At 36.5% G+C, this 21,703-nt stretch overlaps 1 protein-coding gene across 1 annotated transcript in view; it reads right to left on the bottom strand.

Moving 5' to 3' along the window:
- The window catches only part of ARHGEF38 (Rho guanine nucleotide exchange factor 38), a 126,588-nt gene that overhangs the window by 65,697 nt on the left and 39,188 nt on the right, over positions 1-21,703 (bottom strand). The window contains exon 3 of the mRNA XM_003829971.6: positions 51-174. Within this exon, the coding sequence (XP_003830019.1) occupies positions 51-174 (124 nt within the window). The remainder of the gene's footprint in view (positions 1-50; positions 175-21,703) is intronic.

The following is a 21,703-nucleotide window of genomic DNA, read 5'->3' as shown; positions in this document are numbered from 1 at the left end:
AAAAATTATTTCCTGTTGTATTGTAGAACTCGAGAAGAGAATAAACATACCAATTACTTGCATGGCCGGTTCCACGTCTGTTGTGGCCTCTTCCAACAATGACAGCAGCTTGGCTGATATCTGATGCACGGACTCAATGTTGCTAAACAAGCTATCCACATCCAGCCTATCAATCTGAAGAAACAAAAAACATTGAGCTGATGGAGAAGCACTGTATTTAGGATGTTTTCTCCTCCTAAACAGTAAGCATTTTAAATGCCAGCGCATGCTGTCTCCATTAACCATTTCTGTTAACATTCTTATTTAGGAATTCTAGAGTGCAGTTTTTTTTTTCCAAGAAATTGGGATGATGCATCTGTTACTTCTGTCTTTTTAAAAAAATTTTGAATATGTTTTGTATCAAACATACATCTATATATTCCTATAAGAACCAGAATGGGAAGATTTGGGCCTAATTGGTATTAACTGCCCTCTATGAGGATATGTACTAGTGTGTAAGGATTTAGAATATTTTACTGCTTATACAGCAGAAGTCAGACCTTACCCGAGGCAAGTAACTATTTTCAAAGCTGTTTTTTAAACCACAGATGTTTGAAAAGTGATGACAAGTAGATGTGCTGGGTTGCTTTTTCCTTTTTTTTTTCTTGATATAAATGTAAATGGAAATCATTAAATATATTCTACTAATTAAGGATTCATTATATTTTGTTATTTCATGCACACCCTTAACAACCAGTGTAATTATTCTTAGATCTTATAGCAAGTGTTTATAATAATTTATTTATTCATTTATCCATCCTTTCATCAAATAATTTCTGAGAAGCTTCTATGTACCAAGAATTACAAAAGAATCCAGACTGTGTTATAGGTAGTGATTGGTTAGTAGAGGGATGGACAACTATCCTCAGCTATCTGAATATGGTGAGATATGTGCTCTGATTTTGATGAATCTTATTCAAAATAATTCCCTTTAGTTTAAGTTGGATCTCCTTTCATAATCATATAGTGACTGGTCAGGCCACAGCCGTATTGGTGCAGGCTCTACTGGGCTACATCAGGGAACAGGAGTAGGTGCCTTTTACTCATGACTTATTGTGAATGAGGTCATAGGTGGATAATTAATTCATCAATAATCAATTCATGGAGGAGTAGCACAAGTGAAAATCAGAGTTGCTGGCTTAAAACCAGCTCAGCAAAGTTAGGGAAATGAAAGAGACAGAGAATCCAATTAAAGAAAATGTGCCGAGAAATTAGGGGAATTGGGAACAAGGGATATAAAAGGGAGACATGGAGGAATTCTGCAGACAAAGGCCAACAACTACAGCTTTTTTCCATTATTTCAGACTCAGTTTCTTCAGGTGTGTGTGGGGTCTATTCAAGGGGTAAGGAAGAAAGCAACCTGCTCATCTTTTTATCCCATCCCTTTTTGACATTGTCCCATCCACTGTTCTCCATATTGGATACCAACATTATTTTGGTAAGGATATTCTGTCATTGAATGTGGAAGCATGACTTCACATTGCACCTTTTCAAAATGTGGTGACTATGTCAGTTATTTTTTATGCAATATGGTCTTGCTGTATACAAGTCTTTCAACCATCTTGGGAAATTTTTCACTTTCCCATCATTCATCCTGTCCTCAAGATAACCCACAGCCTCATTTGTAATCAAATTCATATGATTATATGCAGTGGTTTATTTCAATATAGGATTAGACAACTTTTAAAAAACTAGTTTTATGTATTCTGAAATTGTCTATAATTCCATACTAATTATTACATTGTAATCACTATTAGTTCTTAGGGTCTTTAATCCAGTGTCACAAAATATTCCTTAACTGATCATTCACTTTAATAGGAGATGGCACATGTGGTTTTTTGCTTGTAATCTAGAGAGGTTCAAGATTTTCAATTTCTATATTAGAAAGTATATTTAATATCACAGAAAATATTTAAAAGGCATATAACAGTTACATGGATTTTTGTTATTATTTAATAATTTATTATTAAGTAGTTAACATGAAGTTGTCATTTAATAATACTTCATTATTATCAATGGCTCAAATGTAATATATCTCTGAGTACCACTGATTTAGCACGTTACTTATCCTAAAGAATTGCCTTATGTGTTGGGTATTAATTAAATCCACAAAGGTATAATAACTCTGAATAATGCAAGATGTTTTCCAAAAGTTGTGTATGAATCAAAGTTTTATAGATTGGTTTAGTTCAAATTTACTGATTGTATATTTCTTAAAATCATTTTTGAAATAAATCCTTCTAATATATAAAATTTCAGCCCCTAATTTACTTGCTTTATAAGATAAACTATCAGCAGTAAATCATACAGTGTATCCCTGTTATTATTTCATTTTGCTCTGGAAACTTTATTCTGAGAAACCTGAAGTGTTTCATGTTTATTATTTCATACATGACTCCAACTTCTTTGTAAAGGATGAACCATCTTGAAGATACAGAAAATAATGCAGGGTGAAGAGAGGAGCCATTCTCAAACTTATGCAAGAAGTTCAGGGGAGAACTGGATTCAGAAATTGGCCTTTTTGTTCTATGCCTTCGTTCTTTACCAGGAAATATTAATAATAGAGTACTTTACTATCTCTGTTTAGATGTTTTGGTTTGTTCCTGAGTTTTTCACCAATTTGTCACTCCTACAATTTATTTCCCAAGGTAAGTTTCCTGTATATCTGTTTAATTTAGATTATGAATCCATTTAGCAAGGATCTAATTCTACGTTTTATCTGTAATCTTAGCTTAGTGCAACAAATACTAAATAACAAAAACATAGATTTTAATTCCACTTCTTCCTGAAGGACAGAAAGGATTAAAACATCAATTGGCCTGATTTCAAACGCCCATATCACCATGAGCCCATGGGGATTCTGTGAATCATAAAATGAATTCATATCCAATCATTGCTATGCCAAGGAACAAACAAATGCCTGGTACACGTAGACTTTTAAAACTGATAGATGATTTTATGATTACTGATATAAATTCAAGGAAGCATGTATTTATATTTATTAATCATTCACTGGAAACAGGTAATGCTCTAAAAGCTTAAGTTGAATTACATTTTAAATGGATTAAAATTCATTTTTTTAAAAAAAAGACAGTCTGAGTACACACTATTCTAAGTCAAGTCAATATATAATAATTCAGACTTACAAAACATAAAAATTAAAGGCCAATGTTTCTTTTTTAAAATTTTCTTCTGAAAAAAATGGGATACATGTGCAGAACATGCAGGTTTGTCACATAGGTATACATGTGCCATGGTGGTTTGCTGCACCTATTAACCCATCCTCTAAGTTCCCTCCTCTCCCAACCCACCCCCTAATCAGCCCTAGTGTGTGTTGTTCCCCTCTCTGTGTCCATGTGTTCTCATTGTTCAGCTCCCACTTACGAGTGAGAACATGCCATATTTGGTTTTCTGTTTCTTTGTTAGTTTGCAGAGGATGATAGCTTCCAGCTTTATCTATGTCTCTGCAAAGGACATGATCCAATTCCTTTTTATGGCTGCATAGTATTCCGTGGTGTATATGTACCACATTTTCTTTATCCAGTCTATCATGGATGGGCATTTGGGTTGATTCTATGTCTTTGCTATTGTAAACAGTGCTGCAGTAAACATACGTGTGCATGTGTCTTTATAGTAGAATGATTAATATTCCTTTGGGTATACACCCAGTAATTGGATTGCTGGGTCAAATGGTATTTCTGGTTCTAGATTAAAGGCCAGTGTTTCAATTGGCAATTTAATTTATTGCTTTACAAAAGTACTTATCGCAAGATATACTTCAAATAGCCAGTTCCCATTACATTTAAATAATTACTAGGTTTTAAAATCAGGTAATGTGATGCCTCCAGCGTTGTTCATTTTGCTCAAGGTTGCTTTGGCTCTTCAGGGTCTTGTGTGGTTGCATATAAATTTTAAGGTTGTCTTTCTATTTCTATGAAACACGTCATTGAAATTTTAATAGGAATTGCATTTAGTCTATAGATTGCTTTAGGTAGAATGGATATTTTAACAGTATTAATTCTTCCAATCCATTAACACCAGATATCTTTCCATTTATCCATGTCTTCTTCAAATTCTTTTATCAATGTTAAGTAGTTTTCAGTGACTTCAAAATCTACTACAAAGCTATAGCAATCAAAACAGCATGGTACCAGCATAATAACAGACACATACACCAATGCAACAGAATAGAGAGCCCAGAAATAAATCCACACTTTTACAGTTGATTGATTTCCAGCAAAGATGTCAAGAACACACAATGGGAAAGGACAGTCTTTTCAATGCATGGTTCTAGAAAAACTGGCTATCTACATGCAGAAAAATGAAACTAGACCCTTACCTCACACTAAATCAACTCAAAATGAAGACTTAAACGTAAGACCTGAAATTGTAAAGTTACCAGAAGAAAACACAGGCGAAAAGCTCCATGACATTGGTCTGTGCAATTATGTTTTGGATATGACCCCAAATCACAGGAAACAAAACCAAAAATAGACAAATGGTATTCCATCAAACTTAAAAGCTTCTGCACAGCAAAGAAAACAATAATCAGAGTTGAGAGACAACTTGTGAAACAAGAGAATACATTTGCAAACCACACATCTGATAAGGGGTGTTAATATGCAAAATATATAAGGAGCTCTACTCAGTAAGAAAACAAATAATCCCATTAAAACATGGGCAAAACTAATGGATACTAGGCTTAATACCTGAGAGATGAAATAATGTGTACAACAAACCCCCATGACACACATTTACCTACATAACAAACCTGCACATCCTGCACATGTACCCATGAACTTAAAATAAAAGTTAAAAAAAAAGAAAGAAAGAAGATACAGGGTGACTATAGTTAACAATAATTTATTGTTATGTTTCAAAATAGCTAGAAGAAAAGATTTGGAATGTCCCAACACAAACAAAATTATAAATGTTCTGAAACCATCCTTGAAAATAAATTTTAAAAAGAAATGATAAATGTTTGAGGGGATGAATATCCCAATTACTAAGATTTGATCATTACACATTGTATACTTGTATCAAAATATTACATGTACCCTGCATATATGTACAAGTTTTATGTATTTATAAAAATTAAAAATAAGTAAATAAAAATAAATTAAATTACAAAAATGGGCAAAGGATCTAAATAGACATTTCTCAAAAGAAGACATGAAAGTGGTCAATAGGTATTTAATGCTCAATATCACTATCATCAGACAAATGCAAATTAAAATCAAATGAGATATGACCACATACTTGTTAGAATGACTACTGTTAAAAAGATGAAGGAAAACAAGTATTGGTGAGGATGTGGAGGATAGTGAACTCTTGCACACTGTTGGTAGGAATGTAAATTAGTACAGCCATTATGGAAAATAGCATGGAGGTTACTTAACAAATTTAAAAGGCTACAGCTAAAAGATGGCTGTCTAGAAAGCGGGCCCTCATCAGACACTGAATCTGCTGGCATCTTGATCTGGGACTTCCCAGCTTCCAGAACTGTGAGAAATAAGTTTCTGTTGCCTACGTTACCCAGTTTATGGCATTTTTTTTTTTAAATAGAAGCCTAACTGGACAAAAATAGTATGTAAGTTTCTATCTTTGGCAGTCATCTTTGTGGAGAACTTGTCTGTGAAAAAGTCACAAAGAGGAAAGCTAAGCCTGGTGGCAAAGTCTTGTTAACTCTTGGATCCAGCCTTGCCTAAACAAGAAATCCTTATTCCATAAGCCGACAAACTGTCTTTTTTATTTAAGCTAGTTTGAACTTGATTTCTGTTATCTATGACCCAAAGAAGATTAATACACTTTTAATTGTAGCCAAAATTTACTTTCTCTAGGAAACATTTCCTGTTCCTTAGTTAGAATTAACCTCTCTTTCTCCCTCACTTCCGTGACTCTTGCTTTGAATTACTCCCTGTTTATATGGAAGCCCATTCTATTCTATTTATCAGAAATATTTACTAATTTATCTGTCTCTGTGACAAAACTGTGAGTTCCTCTAAGACATTTGCCTTTATGAGTACTCTACTGTGTCTAACACGGTTCTGGGTATGTGCATAGTTACTCAGTAAAAGTTTAAAAATTTGAACTGAATTGAATCTGTACAATGCACATGATCTATTTACTCTTGTAGGAGTCAAAAATGAATATTCTTTGTAATCAATTCACTAGGCTCTGAATAATAAGCATGCAAAGATCAAAAGTGGTTTAAAGGGAAAAAATTACCAATCTAGTTGTTCAAAACAATTACATGGATATTTTATAATTTTATCCTTAATTTTATCTGCAAAGGCACACTGGGTTGCTTAGTTTGGCCATTGGTATAACTGGCTAATTTGCTGACAGAAGCAATCTTCCTCTAGTTTACACCTGCGACATGCCTGTTTATAGGCTTCTGTTTAATGAGCACTGGATCAATCGGCCTGAACCCCATCACAGGGAGGAAAAACCAAACTTTCTTAGGTGTCCTGCAGACCCCCAACCACTAACATCTCTAAAAGTAACACTGTAAAGAAGTCTAGGAACAAACATTGTTTGAAAAAATAAATTAGGCTATTATTATAAAAGTAGTTCATGTCACTGTAGAAAATTAAGGATGAGTAGACAAAAGAAAGTAAAAGAAAGAAAATACAGTCACCTGTAATTCTACCACACAGAAATAGCCACTAATAATGTTTTCAGATATGTTTTTCCAGATTATTTTTCTCTGTGTGTCTGTGTGTACATCCATACAAAAAATTATATACTTCAAATAGTTTAAATTTTTTTTGCCTTAACAACATAACGTGAACATCTGTTCATGTCAGTAATTTTCCTCAATTGCACCATTTTTAACATTTTGTGGAAATACTGTAATGTACTTAACCATTCATAAATTTTTGAAATCTAGATAGATCACGCTTTTCATTATTATAATCAGCTCTTAGCTAAAGTCTTATTCACACTCATGATTATCACTGAGCTAAAGTTATTAATTTTTTAAAGGATTTTAAAAAGTATTAACAAATAAACATTGCTTTTTTCTTCTGGCAACCAATGGATTTAAAATGGTCAATTGGATATTGCTGTCCTGATCTCAATTTGGAACTATATTTTTGGGCTCCTAATTTGATGATCAAAATCACACAACTTAAAAATTCTCTATATATGTGCATGACATATATATTTAATACAACAATTGTAGAAGAAGGGAGAAAATAAACAGCACTGCTTTCAAGGGTCACGGTGATTGCCACCAACCAAATCATCCTCTGGAAATTGTTTCTAGAAAAGTCTTCAGTGTTTGGATTTGGTGTAGTTTCGCAGTAAATCCAGGTTCAAATAGGGCCCCAATTCTGGGCTCTGAACTTATGTAGTAATTATATTAGAATTAATATAGGGCAAATTCTTCTTGGCCATCATCTGATTTGGTCTAATAGAACCTTGGTGTCCTCTACTCCTTCTGTAGGACAGTTCCACACACAACATTTTGGTGAGGCCTGGATGCATCCTCTAAATTAGATTGATCCATTATTAATGCTGAAGCCATCAAAACCCAATGATATTGAGACTGCAGTAAGGTGGAAGTGGAGGAAAGCTGCCATGGGTTACCAAACATTTGAGAAGTGGAGACTCACTGGGGACATTCTGAGAGGATAAAGTAGGTTTTGTTTTATTTTTTAGTGAGGAAGTTGAGAAGAGGACTGCTTGTGAGACAGAAATTGCAGCAAGTGGAAAAAAAGGATGTTGGCAGAAAGCCCCAGCAATCACTGGGCTAGGATAATTAACTCATTACTATGGCATTTACTGAGACAGTTGGCTTCTAGATTACAAAGCTTTTCAGGGTAAACTAGCTATTATTTCATCAGGCTTCTCAAAAGTGCTGATTTGTATGTGTGAAATTTCCTGCTGTGAAACTGGATTTGAAACTGGCTAATTGAGTCAGACTATGAGTTGAATCAATATCACAGCTATACAGCAAGTCTTTTAACTAATCTTGCAGATAAATGCTTAAGTTACCTGATAACTGCCAGAAAACATTCCAGGCCAGAAGATACTAATGTGGACAGACCTACATTAGCCACAGAGATGTTAGTCCCTTTGGAGAAAGGGGAGTGGGAGTTCTGGAACAGAAATCTCAGCATGTGTGTGAGGAAGGGCAGAGGCAACAGTCAAAGCCAGAGAAAGAGGCTGGGTTCAAACTTGAGAAGTCCCTGAGTTAAGAAGTCCAACAGCCCTGGAACTTAAAATTAAAATTAAAATAAAAAAAAGTCCAACAGAAAATTTGTTTTGACTAGTAATAGCAAAGCAAAGTTATTATATTGGTATCCTTGGGTAAAAGGTAAATAGTTGACTAAAGGTCTCTGCCTTTGTTTCTCTTCTCTGCCTTGACACAGGGACAGGCAGAAAAGAAGTTACTCAGCAGAGGTTTGGGGTGGTCTTGCCTTCCTTTTCCTACTTTGAATTTTATATGAAATGTTCCAAAGACAAACAGTCCTGCTAAAAAATAGGTCTTTTGAGCTGGAGGGCTAGTATATTTTGTAATCTTTTCAGAAATTGTTTAGAAAGCATAGACTAAACACTATGATTTATATTGTTGAAATATAGAGAAAGTAATTTGGAAACTCTTTGGAACAATCAGTGAGATTATAGGAAAAATTTATAATTTTTTAATGTATCCATGTCAGCCAAAAAATTATATTTAAAGGCTTGTGGCTGGGCATGATGAATGGGGTAAACATTTTTTGCTTTGATCACTTGAGTACTCACTGTGTGAGGGTGTGTGTGAATGTGTGTACATGTGTGTTTATTTCTTCTTCCTGTACATACTCAAACTGAGAGCTTATAGCAATACTCATAACTTTTTCAACAAGCATCCATATCCTTTAGGCCTAATATCTGAAAGAAATTACTGATATCAGGGATGACTTAGCATTAACACCCATTTTTTTTCCAGATTTAATGACACAATTACAAAGTTCTAATCTTCAATAATACAACAAAAACTAGAACTCAATGAAAATAATTTGAAAAATGAGGAAATGCTTTTGCAAAAGAAAGGAAAAGAAAAATTTCCTAGAGATGATAAATGAAAGGAAAAAAGAAGGCTGAAACAGAAGGCTCAAAAAGCTGTGGTGGACAGATGTGTGACAGTAGACTTGAGTAGTAACACAGGAATTACGGACAAAAAACTGGTATAACATAGAACAAATATCCATGAAGTCCATCTGTGTTGTAAATTCTGGTGTTTCCAGGATTTAATCACTTGACCACTGTAATTCCCACATTTTTTCCCTTGGGGAATGTCACTTGATCATGACATCTAAGTTAAGCATTACTGTTTAAATTTCCAATGGTTTCCCTTCCCCACACACATGAAGTCAGTTCTTCTGGCATGGGGCTCTTTGTGGCCTTGCCTCTGCACCTCTTTTCTGCTTTGCCTCCTGCAGCATGGCACTCCAGGAGCTGTTTGATTTCATGGCACATACTATGCTAGTCCATATCATGTTTTCTTCCCCAGGATGTCTCCATGGAATCCCATGAAGATAGTAAACATACCAAAAAGGTTAAAAAACAAACACCTCCTGCCTGAATTTCAATTGAGGCATCAATTTCTTAGCTATCAGATACCAAAGTGAGTGGGAGATGGTTTGCCATATGCAGAACTTGCAAAAGAAGGTTCAGTGAACTGTTTCAAAGTCACCTCTGTTGAGCTCATACCTGAGAAACCTAAAGGAGCTGTGGCAGTAGGAAAGTGATGGCTGTGTTGGGATGAATCTGTATTCCCACAGGTCTTGGGGGTCAGGGATGCTTGAATGCTTCCTATGGACCAGCTGCGGACCCTGTGAGGTGTGGAAGTTAGTATAAACATATCTATGACTCTGCCTGCAAGGCTGAATGGCAGAATATGAAGGTACACTCTGGATGCCTCGGGGCTCAGGAAAGAGTTGCAAATCACCAACTGGGACAGATGCAATTGGATCGAGTGGCTTTCAAGAGAGAATCTCCCCAACACCACCATCATGGGAATAGCCTGAAAAAGGCCAGGAAAGTACCTGTAAGAGTGCCACATTATTATATCTAGAAAATCCAAAGAATGTAAAGCTAGTCTATGATGGTATCAGTTCAAGTACACCTTCCCACTCCCTTACCTCTCCTCACCCATCCTCCCGAGGGTCAGGAGCTGGCTGGTGAGCAGGTGTCAAGGAGGAGCCACATTCCGGCTGTGTGACTTTGGATAAGTTACTTAGCCTCTTTGTTCCTTGGTTTCCTCATTAGTCAAGTAGTAACACTTAAACCTGCTTCATAAGTTGCTGGGAGGATTATATTAACTAATATAAACAAGTTGTTTAGAATAATGCTTGGCTCCTAATAAGTACTCAATATATTGTAGCTATTATTGTTGTTTTTAGGAAAACTGTGGAATGAATTTTTACCAAACTGCTAGCTGCTAAAGGCAGTTCCCAAACTAGACAAGTGCTTCAGATGTTCATTGATCTGTGAAATGATGAGACTACCAGAGTCCTCATCTGGAGACAGGGCGGGATCTTTGCACTACTAAGTAGACTGATGCTCCCCACAGCATTAAGCTGCGGTATGAATCCCAAGAACCACAGACAGTAAGGATAAGGAAGGGAGCAGGAGTGAGTGCTGATTTTAGGAAGCAGAGCCAGTTCTGGAAACATTTTTAAATTGCTAATAATTTCTCACTTGTCTCTTTTTTTTGAGCAACTACCTTTGTCAAAAATCCAAGGTGCCCAAACCAATGTTAGGTCACCTGAGTTCCAGAAGATTCTCAAAACTCAGCCGAGTTTGGATTTTGCTGGGTATGCCCAGGATGATGGAAGCAAGCGTGAGCCCTGGAGTGGGGACTGGTCTTTGGGTGCACCATCTATTAGCTGTACCACTAAATTCCAGACTCTAGACCTTAGGGTCAATGCAGGCTCTCCCCTCTGTCATCCCTAAGTCTGATCTTGATAGCTTAACCACACTATCTCCAACATTCAATTAGCCTTTTCTTAGTCACTTTGTAAAACTCTATCAGGCCCCAGTTTCTGCCTCTGAAAAAGCTTCTACACTCATTTTTATTTCCTATTTCCCCAAATCAGCTTACTAATAACTTCAGATTAGTCTTCCTAAAACATGTTTAATTGGGTTTAAAATACAGTTTAAATTCCTCTGTTCTAAAACATTTGTTTCTTCCCAGTTGCCTACAGAAAACATCTCAAATTCCTCAGTCTGACAGTTTGCCTGGACAAGACCTATCTCGTCTTACTCCAGTTATTTTTATTTTTATAAGGACCATCTGCTACTATCAAAAGGAATTAACTCATTTTTAAACTTACCCTATGTTAGCTCACCTACTCTTGCTCCTGTGGTTCTCCACTGCTGGGCTGCTTTCCTGACCCTGCCTCCGCCTAACCAATGTTTACTCAGTGCAAATCCCATCCCTTCTCTAAGACTTCCTGGATCACTTACCCATCCTGAAGTTGTTCATCCACTCTTTTTTTTTTCAATCTATAAATATTTATTGCTGCTCATATATAAAGCACTGTATTAGGTGCTGGGGATACAGCAGTGAACAAATGAGACAAAATTCATGATTCATAAAGGAGAAAAGTAAACAAGATAAGTAAGGAAAATATATTGTATTAAATATAGGGTTAAATATTATAGGGATAAAACAAAAACAGCAAAAGGAATATACGAAATTTTGGGGAGGCTGCAGCACTGGCAATGCCTTACTTATATCTCCTTGATTCTGAATATTCTTGGACATGTGAAGGGCCTTCTGGTGTAAGCATCTCTGATTTTCTACCTAAAGGCTTTCTCTGACTGCTGATGCCTGCTCTGCCTACACACAGGCAAGGTTAGAAGTGCCAGGAATTAACACCCCCAGGAGCATCCCTTAGCCAATGTCTAACAGGAATTGAGGAGGGTAAATACTCCTCCCATAGGACAATGTGTTCTGTACAGCCTCCCCAAGCTCCCAGTGGGAAATGAGCCCTATTTGGCCACAGAGTTAACCCACTCATTAATGTACCCTATATTGTCTTCTTTCTCTGTCTCATTTCCCTGTTCCCTTACTGCTATTTCAGGGTATCATCTCCCAAATCAATACCATCTAAAATCCTTTTATCAGGATCTGCTTCTGAGGAATCCAGTCTAAGATAGATTGAGGTGGTGAAGGAAGGATTTACTGAGTAAAGTCTTGAAGGACATGAAGGAGCAAGCTATGAAGTTATTTTGGGGAAGAGCATTCAAGGCAAAGAAAACAGCAAGAACAAAGAGCTTGAAACAGCAGTGCTCCTGGTTTGTTCAAGAAAGAATGAAGAGGTCAGAAGGTAAAAATAGATGACATCAGTGAGAATGAGGGCCAGCCCCTGTAGGACCTTGTAGGTCATCATGAGTATATTAGGTTTTAATCAGAGTGAGAGGGGAAGTCATTGGAGGGTTTTGAGTAGAAGAGTGACATAATTTGACTGATATTTTAAAAGGATCACTCTGGCTGCTTGGTTGAAACAGGGTAGAGGAAGAGAGATGGGTCACAAGACAGTTGTAAAAATCCAGGAGGTTATTGATAGGTTCTTGAACCAGAGTGGAAGTAAGAGAGGAGATGAGACATGGTCTAATTCTGGATAAATTTTGAAGGCAGAACTAAAGAATTTGCTGATCGATCTGATATGGGAATTAAGAGAAAGAAAAAGTTAAGGATGACTCCAGGGATTTTTGCCTGAGCAACTGGAAGGTAGAGCTGCCATTTTCTGAGATGAGATAGAATACAAGGGAGAAAGTTTTAAAGAGGAAATTAGGAACTCAGTTTTGAACATGTTAAATTGGAGATGCCTTGTAGACAATCAAGTAGAGATTTCAGTGGGGAATTGGAGAAACAAAGGAGGACTTCAGGGAAAATGTCTAGGCTGGAGATAAAAATTTGTCAATCACCAGCATGTAGATGGGATTTAAAGCCATGAACTACATCAGATTTGCAACAGAGCTAATGTGGACAAAAGAGAGAAGAGGACCACAGACGGAGCCCTCAATTACTTTAGTGTTTATAGATGAGGATTAACCAGCATAGGAGACTGAAAAGCAGCAGCCAGAGTGGTAGGGGGAGAACAAAGAGTGTGTAGAGTCCTGGAAGACAGAAGGCACTGTTTTTGTCAAATGCAGCCAACAGGTCAGGGAAGTGAGTGCCTCCTTTTGCTAATGTCTAAAGCAATTAATTGTTTGCATTAACTAATTAGCACAACTAATCATGACTGCCTTCTGTCATGATCACTTCTAGCATTGCCTTGAAATAGATCTTTGATTGTTATTTGTGTTTTATATGTTTATGAGTCATTTTCTTGGCCACATTATAGACTTTACTAGGGCAAGACTGTGACATAAATTTTCTTGATACCCACGCAGAGCTCAGGAGCAGGCACTGCATGCGATAGGCACTTGACAAACATTTAATCTTTTAATTTGCATATTCAACTAAAATATCACATTCTTCATGAAATATAGCTCAGTTAATCTGTCTGGAAGTGATCTGTCCCTTCTCTGAACTCCAATTGCACTTATTGTCTACACTTATCAATTATCACTTTGCATTACATGTTATCTTCTCATAGCTATAAGAGGCCTCTCACAAGGGATTCTTAGTTTTTTGATGACACAAAAATGTGTTTCATATGTCCTTACGTACTCTAAATGACCTAAAATTAATTAATTAATTAACTCATGTAATCATCTACCTTGCCTGTGTCTAAAGTGCCTTACATAAATGCATATTAATAAAATAATTGTTTCCTTAATATCTGCTTCCTTTCTGGCCCAGTGTTATTGTTTGGAGCCCAGGATTTATCGCCCTGTACTGATATGCATGGCTATTTTGACCTATGCCTGAATAAAGCTGTCTCAACATTGCTGGCATTTCATTAGAGAGGTTTATGGCAATATTATAATAATCACAGCCACTGAAATTTTGTTGCTTATTCTACACACGCACAAAAAAAAGCAAATTAAAATTGTGGTTTATGCATCACCTCCATTCTGAGAAGTAAAGTAATGAGCACAAGATCATCTTGCCCAGGCTGAGGGATGACTTTTCTGGATATTAAAACAGATCCGCTTAACACATCTATGTTTTTCAATCCTGGGCATCCCAAATCCTGCACTGAATTCGGAAATGCATTCATTTTTATCCTCACTTGGTCCAGCAGATTCTGATCTGGACTATAGATTATAAAAATTAGAGAGCACTGAAGCTGTCCTAAAATGGAGCTTAGGAGGTGCTTATAAATGTAACAACAAGGAGGACAGTTTCCATCATAAAACTATAGTACAAGGATAAAAACGAATGCCTCATTTTTTTGAGTTGAGACTTTCTGAACAAGCAAAGATAAGAGATTTCCTTCCCATAAAAAGAAAATTCACATACTAGAATATTGATGTATCACTTTCATACCCAACTAAATCTGAATCCAATATGACAGCAAACTATGTGTTTTCCAGGTTGACAAAACAGAAACGTCCCTCCAGGGGAAAATGGGAAAGTAAGTGAAGTGTGATGACTCGGTGTCAGTACTTGAGAAAGAGGCCAGTTAGATATTATGTATTAAGATAGTCACATTGTGACTGGCAACACTGTGACTTTTATTTTTAAGTTTAACATTTCACATTTTTAACCTCCAACACATAGGAACTGCCCTTATTAACACACTTACAGAAAATCAAGAAAAATTTTATTGAGTTTTTTTTTCTGACTTTATGAGACTTCAGGTATCTGGCCTTATTATGGAGAAACAATGGCCCAGACTATATAATAAATGCTAGGATTCCACAGAAAGTGTGAAAATCAAGTCTTTGATTTAAAAAAAAAAATGGAGTTCTAACCTGGTCATACAGATTACAGGATTTTTTGTTGTGATGTATCTTATTCTTCATGAAAATCGGTATTTGTAAAGGATTGAAGAATATTTGTATTGATAGTTAAAGCAGACTTCCAGCAAGAGTATAACATTTTCAAGTCAGCACCTTAGTTCAGAAAGGTCAATACAAAGTAGAATGAGAAAGGCAGGTATATTTCTTTTGAGTCATTTCTCCCAGCATCTTAATTATACTTGGCAGGAATTGCTCTGGTTTTCTCAGATTTTTATTTAATGTAGTGAACAAAATCCCTGTTTTTCTCTGGCTTTTAGGGCATCTTTTACTTTGGAATTATCAGCCTGGTTTGGATATCTGTACTCACTAAAGTCTGTGAGGTCTTGTGACTGAGGAGTTTGACCTCAGGAACTGCCTTACTCTACAGTGGGTGGGGCTGGATCGAATAGGAGATGGAAGTGGAGAAAGGGACTTGGCTTTTTCATCAGTTTGTTTTACAGTTTACATGGATTTCTGGTGTTTCAAGCATAGCGTGAGAAACAGCCAAGATACATAGGAGATTGTTTTATACATTATAAAATTTCTTCCAAACAACCGAATGTGTACCCTTATTCTTAAACGTAGTCTCTACCCCTCTGAAAACACAATATATTTTTTAAAAAATTGGAAAGTTTGGGAGAGTAAACAAGGTAAAGGATCAGAGGAAAAATTTTATCCTTACATGTAAAATTTTACATGTGTATTTAAAAGGATAATTTAAAGAGAGAAAGGGAGGAAGATAGAGAAAATAAGGGCATTATGTTTTTAATTAAAGTTCTTATTTTGAATTAACTGTAGATTCACATGCAGTTGTAAAAAAAAATGAAACAGAGAGATCCATGTACCCTTTACCAAGTTTCCCCCAAGGCTAACATCTTGCAAAACAATAGAATGTGTGCATTGGATTTTGATGTTGTGGGGTAGAACATATTATAAATGGCATAAGGCAATTGTTTGCATAAATAAGACATGTCTGTGAGAAATCAATACCTTAACTCCACTGAGTTCAGGGCAATTTCATGGAAGAGACAGAGTTTTAGAGAGTAGCCAACTTTAAGAAAGTTGTGGTCAGTGAGCCAAGATGAAATGTGTTTTCAGGCCCAGACTACAATCAGAAAATTCTGGAAGTGAACAGAGATGGGAAGGGTAGCTGGGTGATTTAAAAAGAAACAGAGAGAGAATTCCATGGTTGCCTATTAAGCAAAAATGAAAGACCATTCTTCCTGGAAACAGTAAATGTCTTTTAGTGAAGGTGACAGCTGGAGAAAACAATTTTGACAAGAGTCCTCTGTGACCATCGAAAATTCATGCCCAAAGGTATTTGCTTACATCTGGTTTCTTCTATTTGTTATGTGGGCAAAATTTTAGCAAATAACTTTGAGAAGCTTCATTTATCTATCTATCCACCTATCTATCTAGGAAAACTGGCTATATTTTGATAATTACTAGATAAAATATTTTTGCCTTGGTCCTTTTATCTTGTATTTCAGTGAGCTACTGTAACAGTAATTCTGTCCTTTGCTCAATGAAAGTAGCAAAATTTCATTACATTTCATTGTCTGAATTCCTGTTATGGACAAGTGGGGGGGTCTGAGGAGCTGGGCTGGGAGAGAAGGGTGGTGAGAGTATTCAGATAGAACTGAGGGTCATCTCAGAGAGTGCATCTAGGGAGTGACACTAAAATTTAGAGCCGAGTAAGCAGTGCATCAGGGCTGCTGCAGAGCCGCTATGCACTGTATAATTTCTGGGAGTGCTGTTCCACAGCAAGGCAGCCAGGGGCTGGATATAGAGGTACAACCTAGCTTTGAGGTGTCATGACGGTCACCAGGGATGCCCAACCAGCTAAAAACATCGGAAGAGAGGGCAGGATATGGAACTCAGGAAGATTCCCATGACATGTGCTGAAGCTGCAGTTCCTGTTGTATCGGATGGCAATGGGCTCACTCTGGTGAAGGAGGAGCCATGAAAAACACAGCAAAGGGATATGCAAGTTTCACTGAATATGTTAGCAGTAAATATAGCTTAAAATGCATAGGAAGTCAATGGGACTTTGGCTATCTCTTTATTATATATAAATTTTCATTGTATTATGGTCTTTGAACAGTATTTTTATTATTATAGTACATCTATATTCCCCTCCTCCCTGTCTCCTTTCAGGGATACTTGGATCTATACTGTGTTCTCAGGGAGTTGGTGAGCCCTCTTCACACGCAGCCTTCTCTGACAGGGTTGGTATGATGGCTGACGCTACAGCAACTTGGTTTGGGGTGGGGGGCACAAGCAGGAAGCTGAATGCCTGAGCCCTGGAGTTCCTTCCCTCCCTTGCTCCTTTGAAGAAGCGGCCAGTTAAGAATTTTCCCTCCCTAACTCCCTCTCTTTTGTGTTTCCCTATCCCAGGGCTTTCCTCACCCACTTTGGACCCTGAGGGAGAGATTTTGTAGGATGTCACACAGAACAATTGCTCGATATACTCCCCACCATCCTGACATTGAAACAGCCCACTGCTAACCTAGGTATGACTGATAACACCAGTAATAGGCACCATTTTACATTCAAGGACTCTGAATTTGAGAGAGAGCATGAACATCAAATTTATGGTCCCTTATTTTAATAATTTTTTTAAAATTTTCAATTTCATATTTGTTATTTGTGGCTGAAAATAAAATGTGTAAATATATTGTTGTCACCAGGGGAAAATATTCCATAATGGCATACAGTCAACCCTCTGAATCCTTGAGTTCCATGTCTATGGAATCAGTCCTCTGTGGATCAAGAATATTTTTTAAAATGCATCTGTATTGAACAGACTCTCTTTCTTATCATTATTCCCTAAACAATATAGTATAACAACAATTTAGATGGCATTTACATTGTATTAGGTATCATAAATAATCTAGAGATGATTTAAAGTATACAGTAGGATGTGTGTAGGTTATGTGTAAATGTAACCATTGCATTTTACTTCAGACACTTAAGCTTCCATGTATTTTGGTATTCTTGGTGGATCCTGGAGCCAGTGCCCCGTAGATACTGAGGGACAACTGTGTATGGTATAATTCCTATTCCAGAAAACATTTCAGTATGTTTGTATAAACAATAAGCCAAAATAATTATTGTGCTTATTTGTAAGTGGCAAGACTACAGGTGATTATTTTCCTCTATATATTTTTTCTAGTGAAAATTATTTATATAATGTTGCCATATAGTATATCAAAATTTTAACAGAAAATTCCAACTGAATTCCTGTCAATACAAAATTATATGTATTTTAAACCATTTTTTAGAAAACACAAATTTTTGAGCATAAGGCACATGATTAAACCAAATATGAGCAAATTCAAAATAAATACACACAACTTTCTTGTTATAGAAATAAAATCTACCAAGTGTGCATTCAAACACATACACTTGAAATATCATTGGATGGGTAAAAAGATGCTGGTAATGGAGTTTGCCTCTAGGGGAGGAAACCGAGTAGCTGAGGAATTCTATAGCCCCCTTGAGATCTTTGGTAGATTTGCACTATGTGAATTTTAGCAACTGAAAATAATTAAAAAACAAAGAAAAATAAAAATAAGTACAGTACTCAAATTCCTCCAGCTATTTCTTTCAATCACTTTTTGCCCTTTCCATTGTTAGATTAGTCTACTCTAGTTTGATTTATTTTGACTTATAGCCAAAAACATAGAGTATCTCTCACTGCACTGTTTGGATAATAAATAACTAGAACCTGTTTTCCCACTAAATATTTCAACACTAACTGATGTGAATAATGTTTGCCTTCTTTGCAAAACCTCTCACAGCGCTGCTATTAAAGAACATGTGTAACTGCTGAGTTTGATGTATTATCAGTTCGGTAAAGGTCTGACATAGAAAAGCCTTGAAGTTAAGATTAAAGTTTACAGCACGATTGTCACAGAAGAGTTGTCAGTCAAGGGCTAGATCTAATCACTCATTTGTACACTGATTCACTCATACAAGGTCACTCAGTTAAGCCAGGAACTTCTGGTACTTTCCTCAGTTTTCAACTTCCTTCATCCAATTTTCACTTAAATAAAATGACTTGTTTTGTTTTGTTTTTACTGGGAGTGGTCTGAGTTTGATTTTGTATAGAGAAAAGATGATGAATCCGATGATACCCACATTCTCTCCTAGCTTAACCTGTAGTTGTAAAATATTTATGTTGCCCCAGGTTTAGCTAAGCATGGTTTACAGATTATTGCTATAGTTATCTGAAAACTGTATGTGTTAATCTACAAATTTTGACAGTGATGACAGGTGGTTTGTGCTCAAAGACACTGGTAGTTAAATGTCCAGAAGGGAAGTGAGAACAGGAAAGAACTAACGAACATTGAAAAGGTAGTGAACTGAATGAACTGGTGGTGTCAACTAACTACCTCAGCACTCATATAAATGCTGATAAGAGTCATATGAGTACCCGAACATTTATTTACTTAATCAAAGGTTAAAAGTTTTGAGAAGTGGGAAAAAGGCAGATCTGACATGAGAATTCTGAGAACCTTAAGAGAATTGCTATTACCTTAGTGGAGAGAACTATTAGAATGAAATTAAAGTCCACAATGAGGAAGGCAGAGAGCAGACAGCATTGAAAGATACCTAAATAACAAGGTCAAAGTGTGAAAAATCAACAACCTATAAACAATTCAAATAAAACAACCTAGAAAATGTGAGTTAGAATTTTGAGAATTGTAATTCACAGCATTGAGAGCAAAAGCCAAATGTGCCAAATAAACGACCATAAATGTTACCATAATGGAAAAGTTTTACCTGGCATGGTCTAAGACACCAATTCTGAGAACTGCTTATAAGAGTTTCATAGGAAGCCAAAAACAAGTAAAGAAAAATAACAAAAAGTAAAAGCACAAGAAAGAATTGGAGAAAATATATAAGAATACAGCTATCAATGACATTCATTTTAGTGGGGCTAGTTTGACTCACCAATGTAGCAGATTATTTAAATTGGCAACATTTTCATATAGGGTAAACTTAGTCCATTTGATACAAATGTGGACTAAGAATTCAAAGAAAGACTTTTCTTGTATATTTGATGTTTTTGTCTGTCTGTTTATTTGTTTCTTCTGGAGACAGGGTCTTGCTCTGTCTCTCAGGCTGCAGTACAGTGGCGTGATCATGGCTCACTGCAGCCTCAACCTCCTGGGCTCAAGTGATCCTCCCACCTCAGCCTCCTGAGTAGCCTGGACTACAGAAGCAAGCCGCTACACTTGGCTGTTTTTTTTAAATAGGGATGAGGTCTCCCTATGCTGCCCAGGCTGGTCTCGAACTCCTGGCCTCAAGCAATCCTCCTGGTTGTGCTGATCTTTCCAAAGTGCTGGGATTACAGGTGTGAGCCACTGCAACTGGGCGTGTTTTTTACTGTTTTTTATATTGATCATTAGCCAATCGCAGGGACAGATTTTTGATAAATTGTGCTTATTTTGAAACATGTTTTAGTCACAAATGTTCTTATACCTAGTAAATATTTTATATTTAATTTAAAAATAGACAGTGAATATAGATGATTCCTTTAGGATCGAGGAAAACAATTTTTTTGGTTTGTTTGTGTTTGATTTTGGTTTTTAAGATAGTAGATAATAATGCTATGAATGATTCAATAAGGAGGGTAAACTAATTATTCAGGAGAGAGAAAGGACACAGACTGGAGTAAAACCTTTCAGTCTGAGGGGATAGAATCCACTGCACTAGCAGAGAGAGGTCATCCTTCATTAGAAGCGGGAACCATTGCTTCCGGTAATAGGAGGAAGCCAACTTATATAGGTAGAGATGCAGTAAGTTGGTAGATTTGGTGTTGGGAGTGTGCACATCTTATTGTTTTTAGTTTCTCTATGAAATGATGGAAAAGGGCATAAGCTGAGAGAAGAAAAAGGGGTGTTTGACATGTGAGGAAAAGAATGTGAGAGAATCTCCTCAGAAACATTACTGGGGGCCCCAGTAGAAAGTGGTCATGAATTTTATAAGAGATTAATTCTGCTGCACAGGTAAAGGTGTGAAGTAGACGAAAAATTGAACTTCACTCGAATAAGTTGTTGCAGGGAAGTAAATGGAAAGAAAGAGAGAAAAAGGAATTGAGGTCATGTGCAAGGAGCGATTATAATGAAGGACCCATAGAAATTAAAGCATCTTTGGGCCCGATGAAGAATGAAATGGTAGTAATGTCCATAGCTTGGAGGTCTCGGTGCCATCAGAAGGTTGTCAGAAATCGTACCAGTGGGAGTAGGCTTGGGCATCAGAGAATAGTAAGCTTGAAATTCTGATTTTGAGGGGATGAAGTTGTTGGTAATGGCAAGTTCTAGGTTATGACCCTGGCGTGAGTGGCTGAATGGGATTGAGGAAAGATTGTTGGATATGAAAAAGTGAAAGAACTGAGAGGCCCAAATGTTGCATGGGTTATTTGCATGAATATTGAAATTACCTACAAAAGATGTCAGAATTAAGGAGGAGAGCGAGAGAGTGAGAATACATAGACACAGTGGGCTAGGTTCCAAATTTTTCAAAGAATAAGAGTTGACAGGGAGGACTGTACCATAAGGAAACATAGATAGTGACAGAGTCTGATGCTATGTGCATTTAAAATCAACATTTGAATAAGTATGTAAATGAACATGTTAGTAACCATTGATATCTGCCAGAATAGCAGTTATATCAAATACATCTGGTTTATATGTTAATAAAATAAAGAAAACACAGCAGAAAACATTTATATACGTAGCAATGACACTAAAGAGCAAATTTT

The sequence above is a fragment of the Pan paniscus genome, chromosome 3 (genome assembly GCF_029289425.2).
Source record: "Pan paniscus chromosome 3, NHGRI_mPanPan1-v2.0_pri, whole genome shotgun sequence".
Taxonomy (NCBI): Eukaryota; Metazoa; Chordata; class Mammalia; order Primates; family Hominidae; genus Pan; species Pan paniscus.
This window is presented reverse-complemented; position numbering and strand designations above follow the sequence as displayed.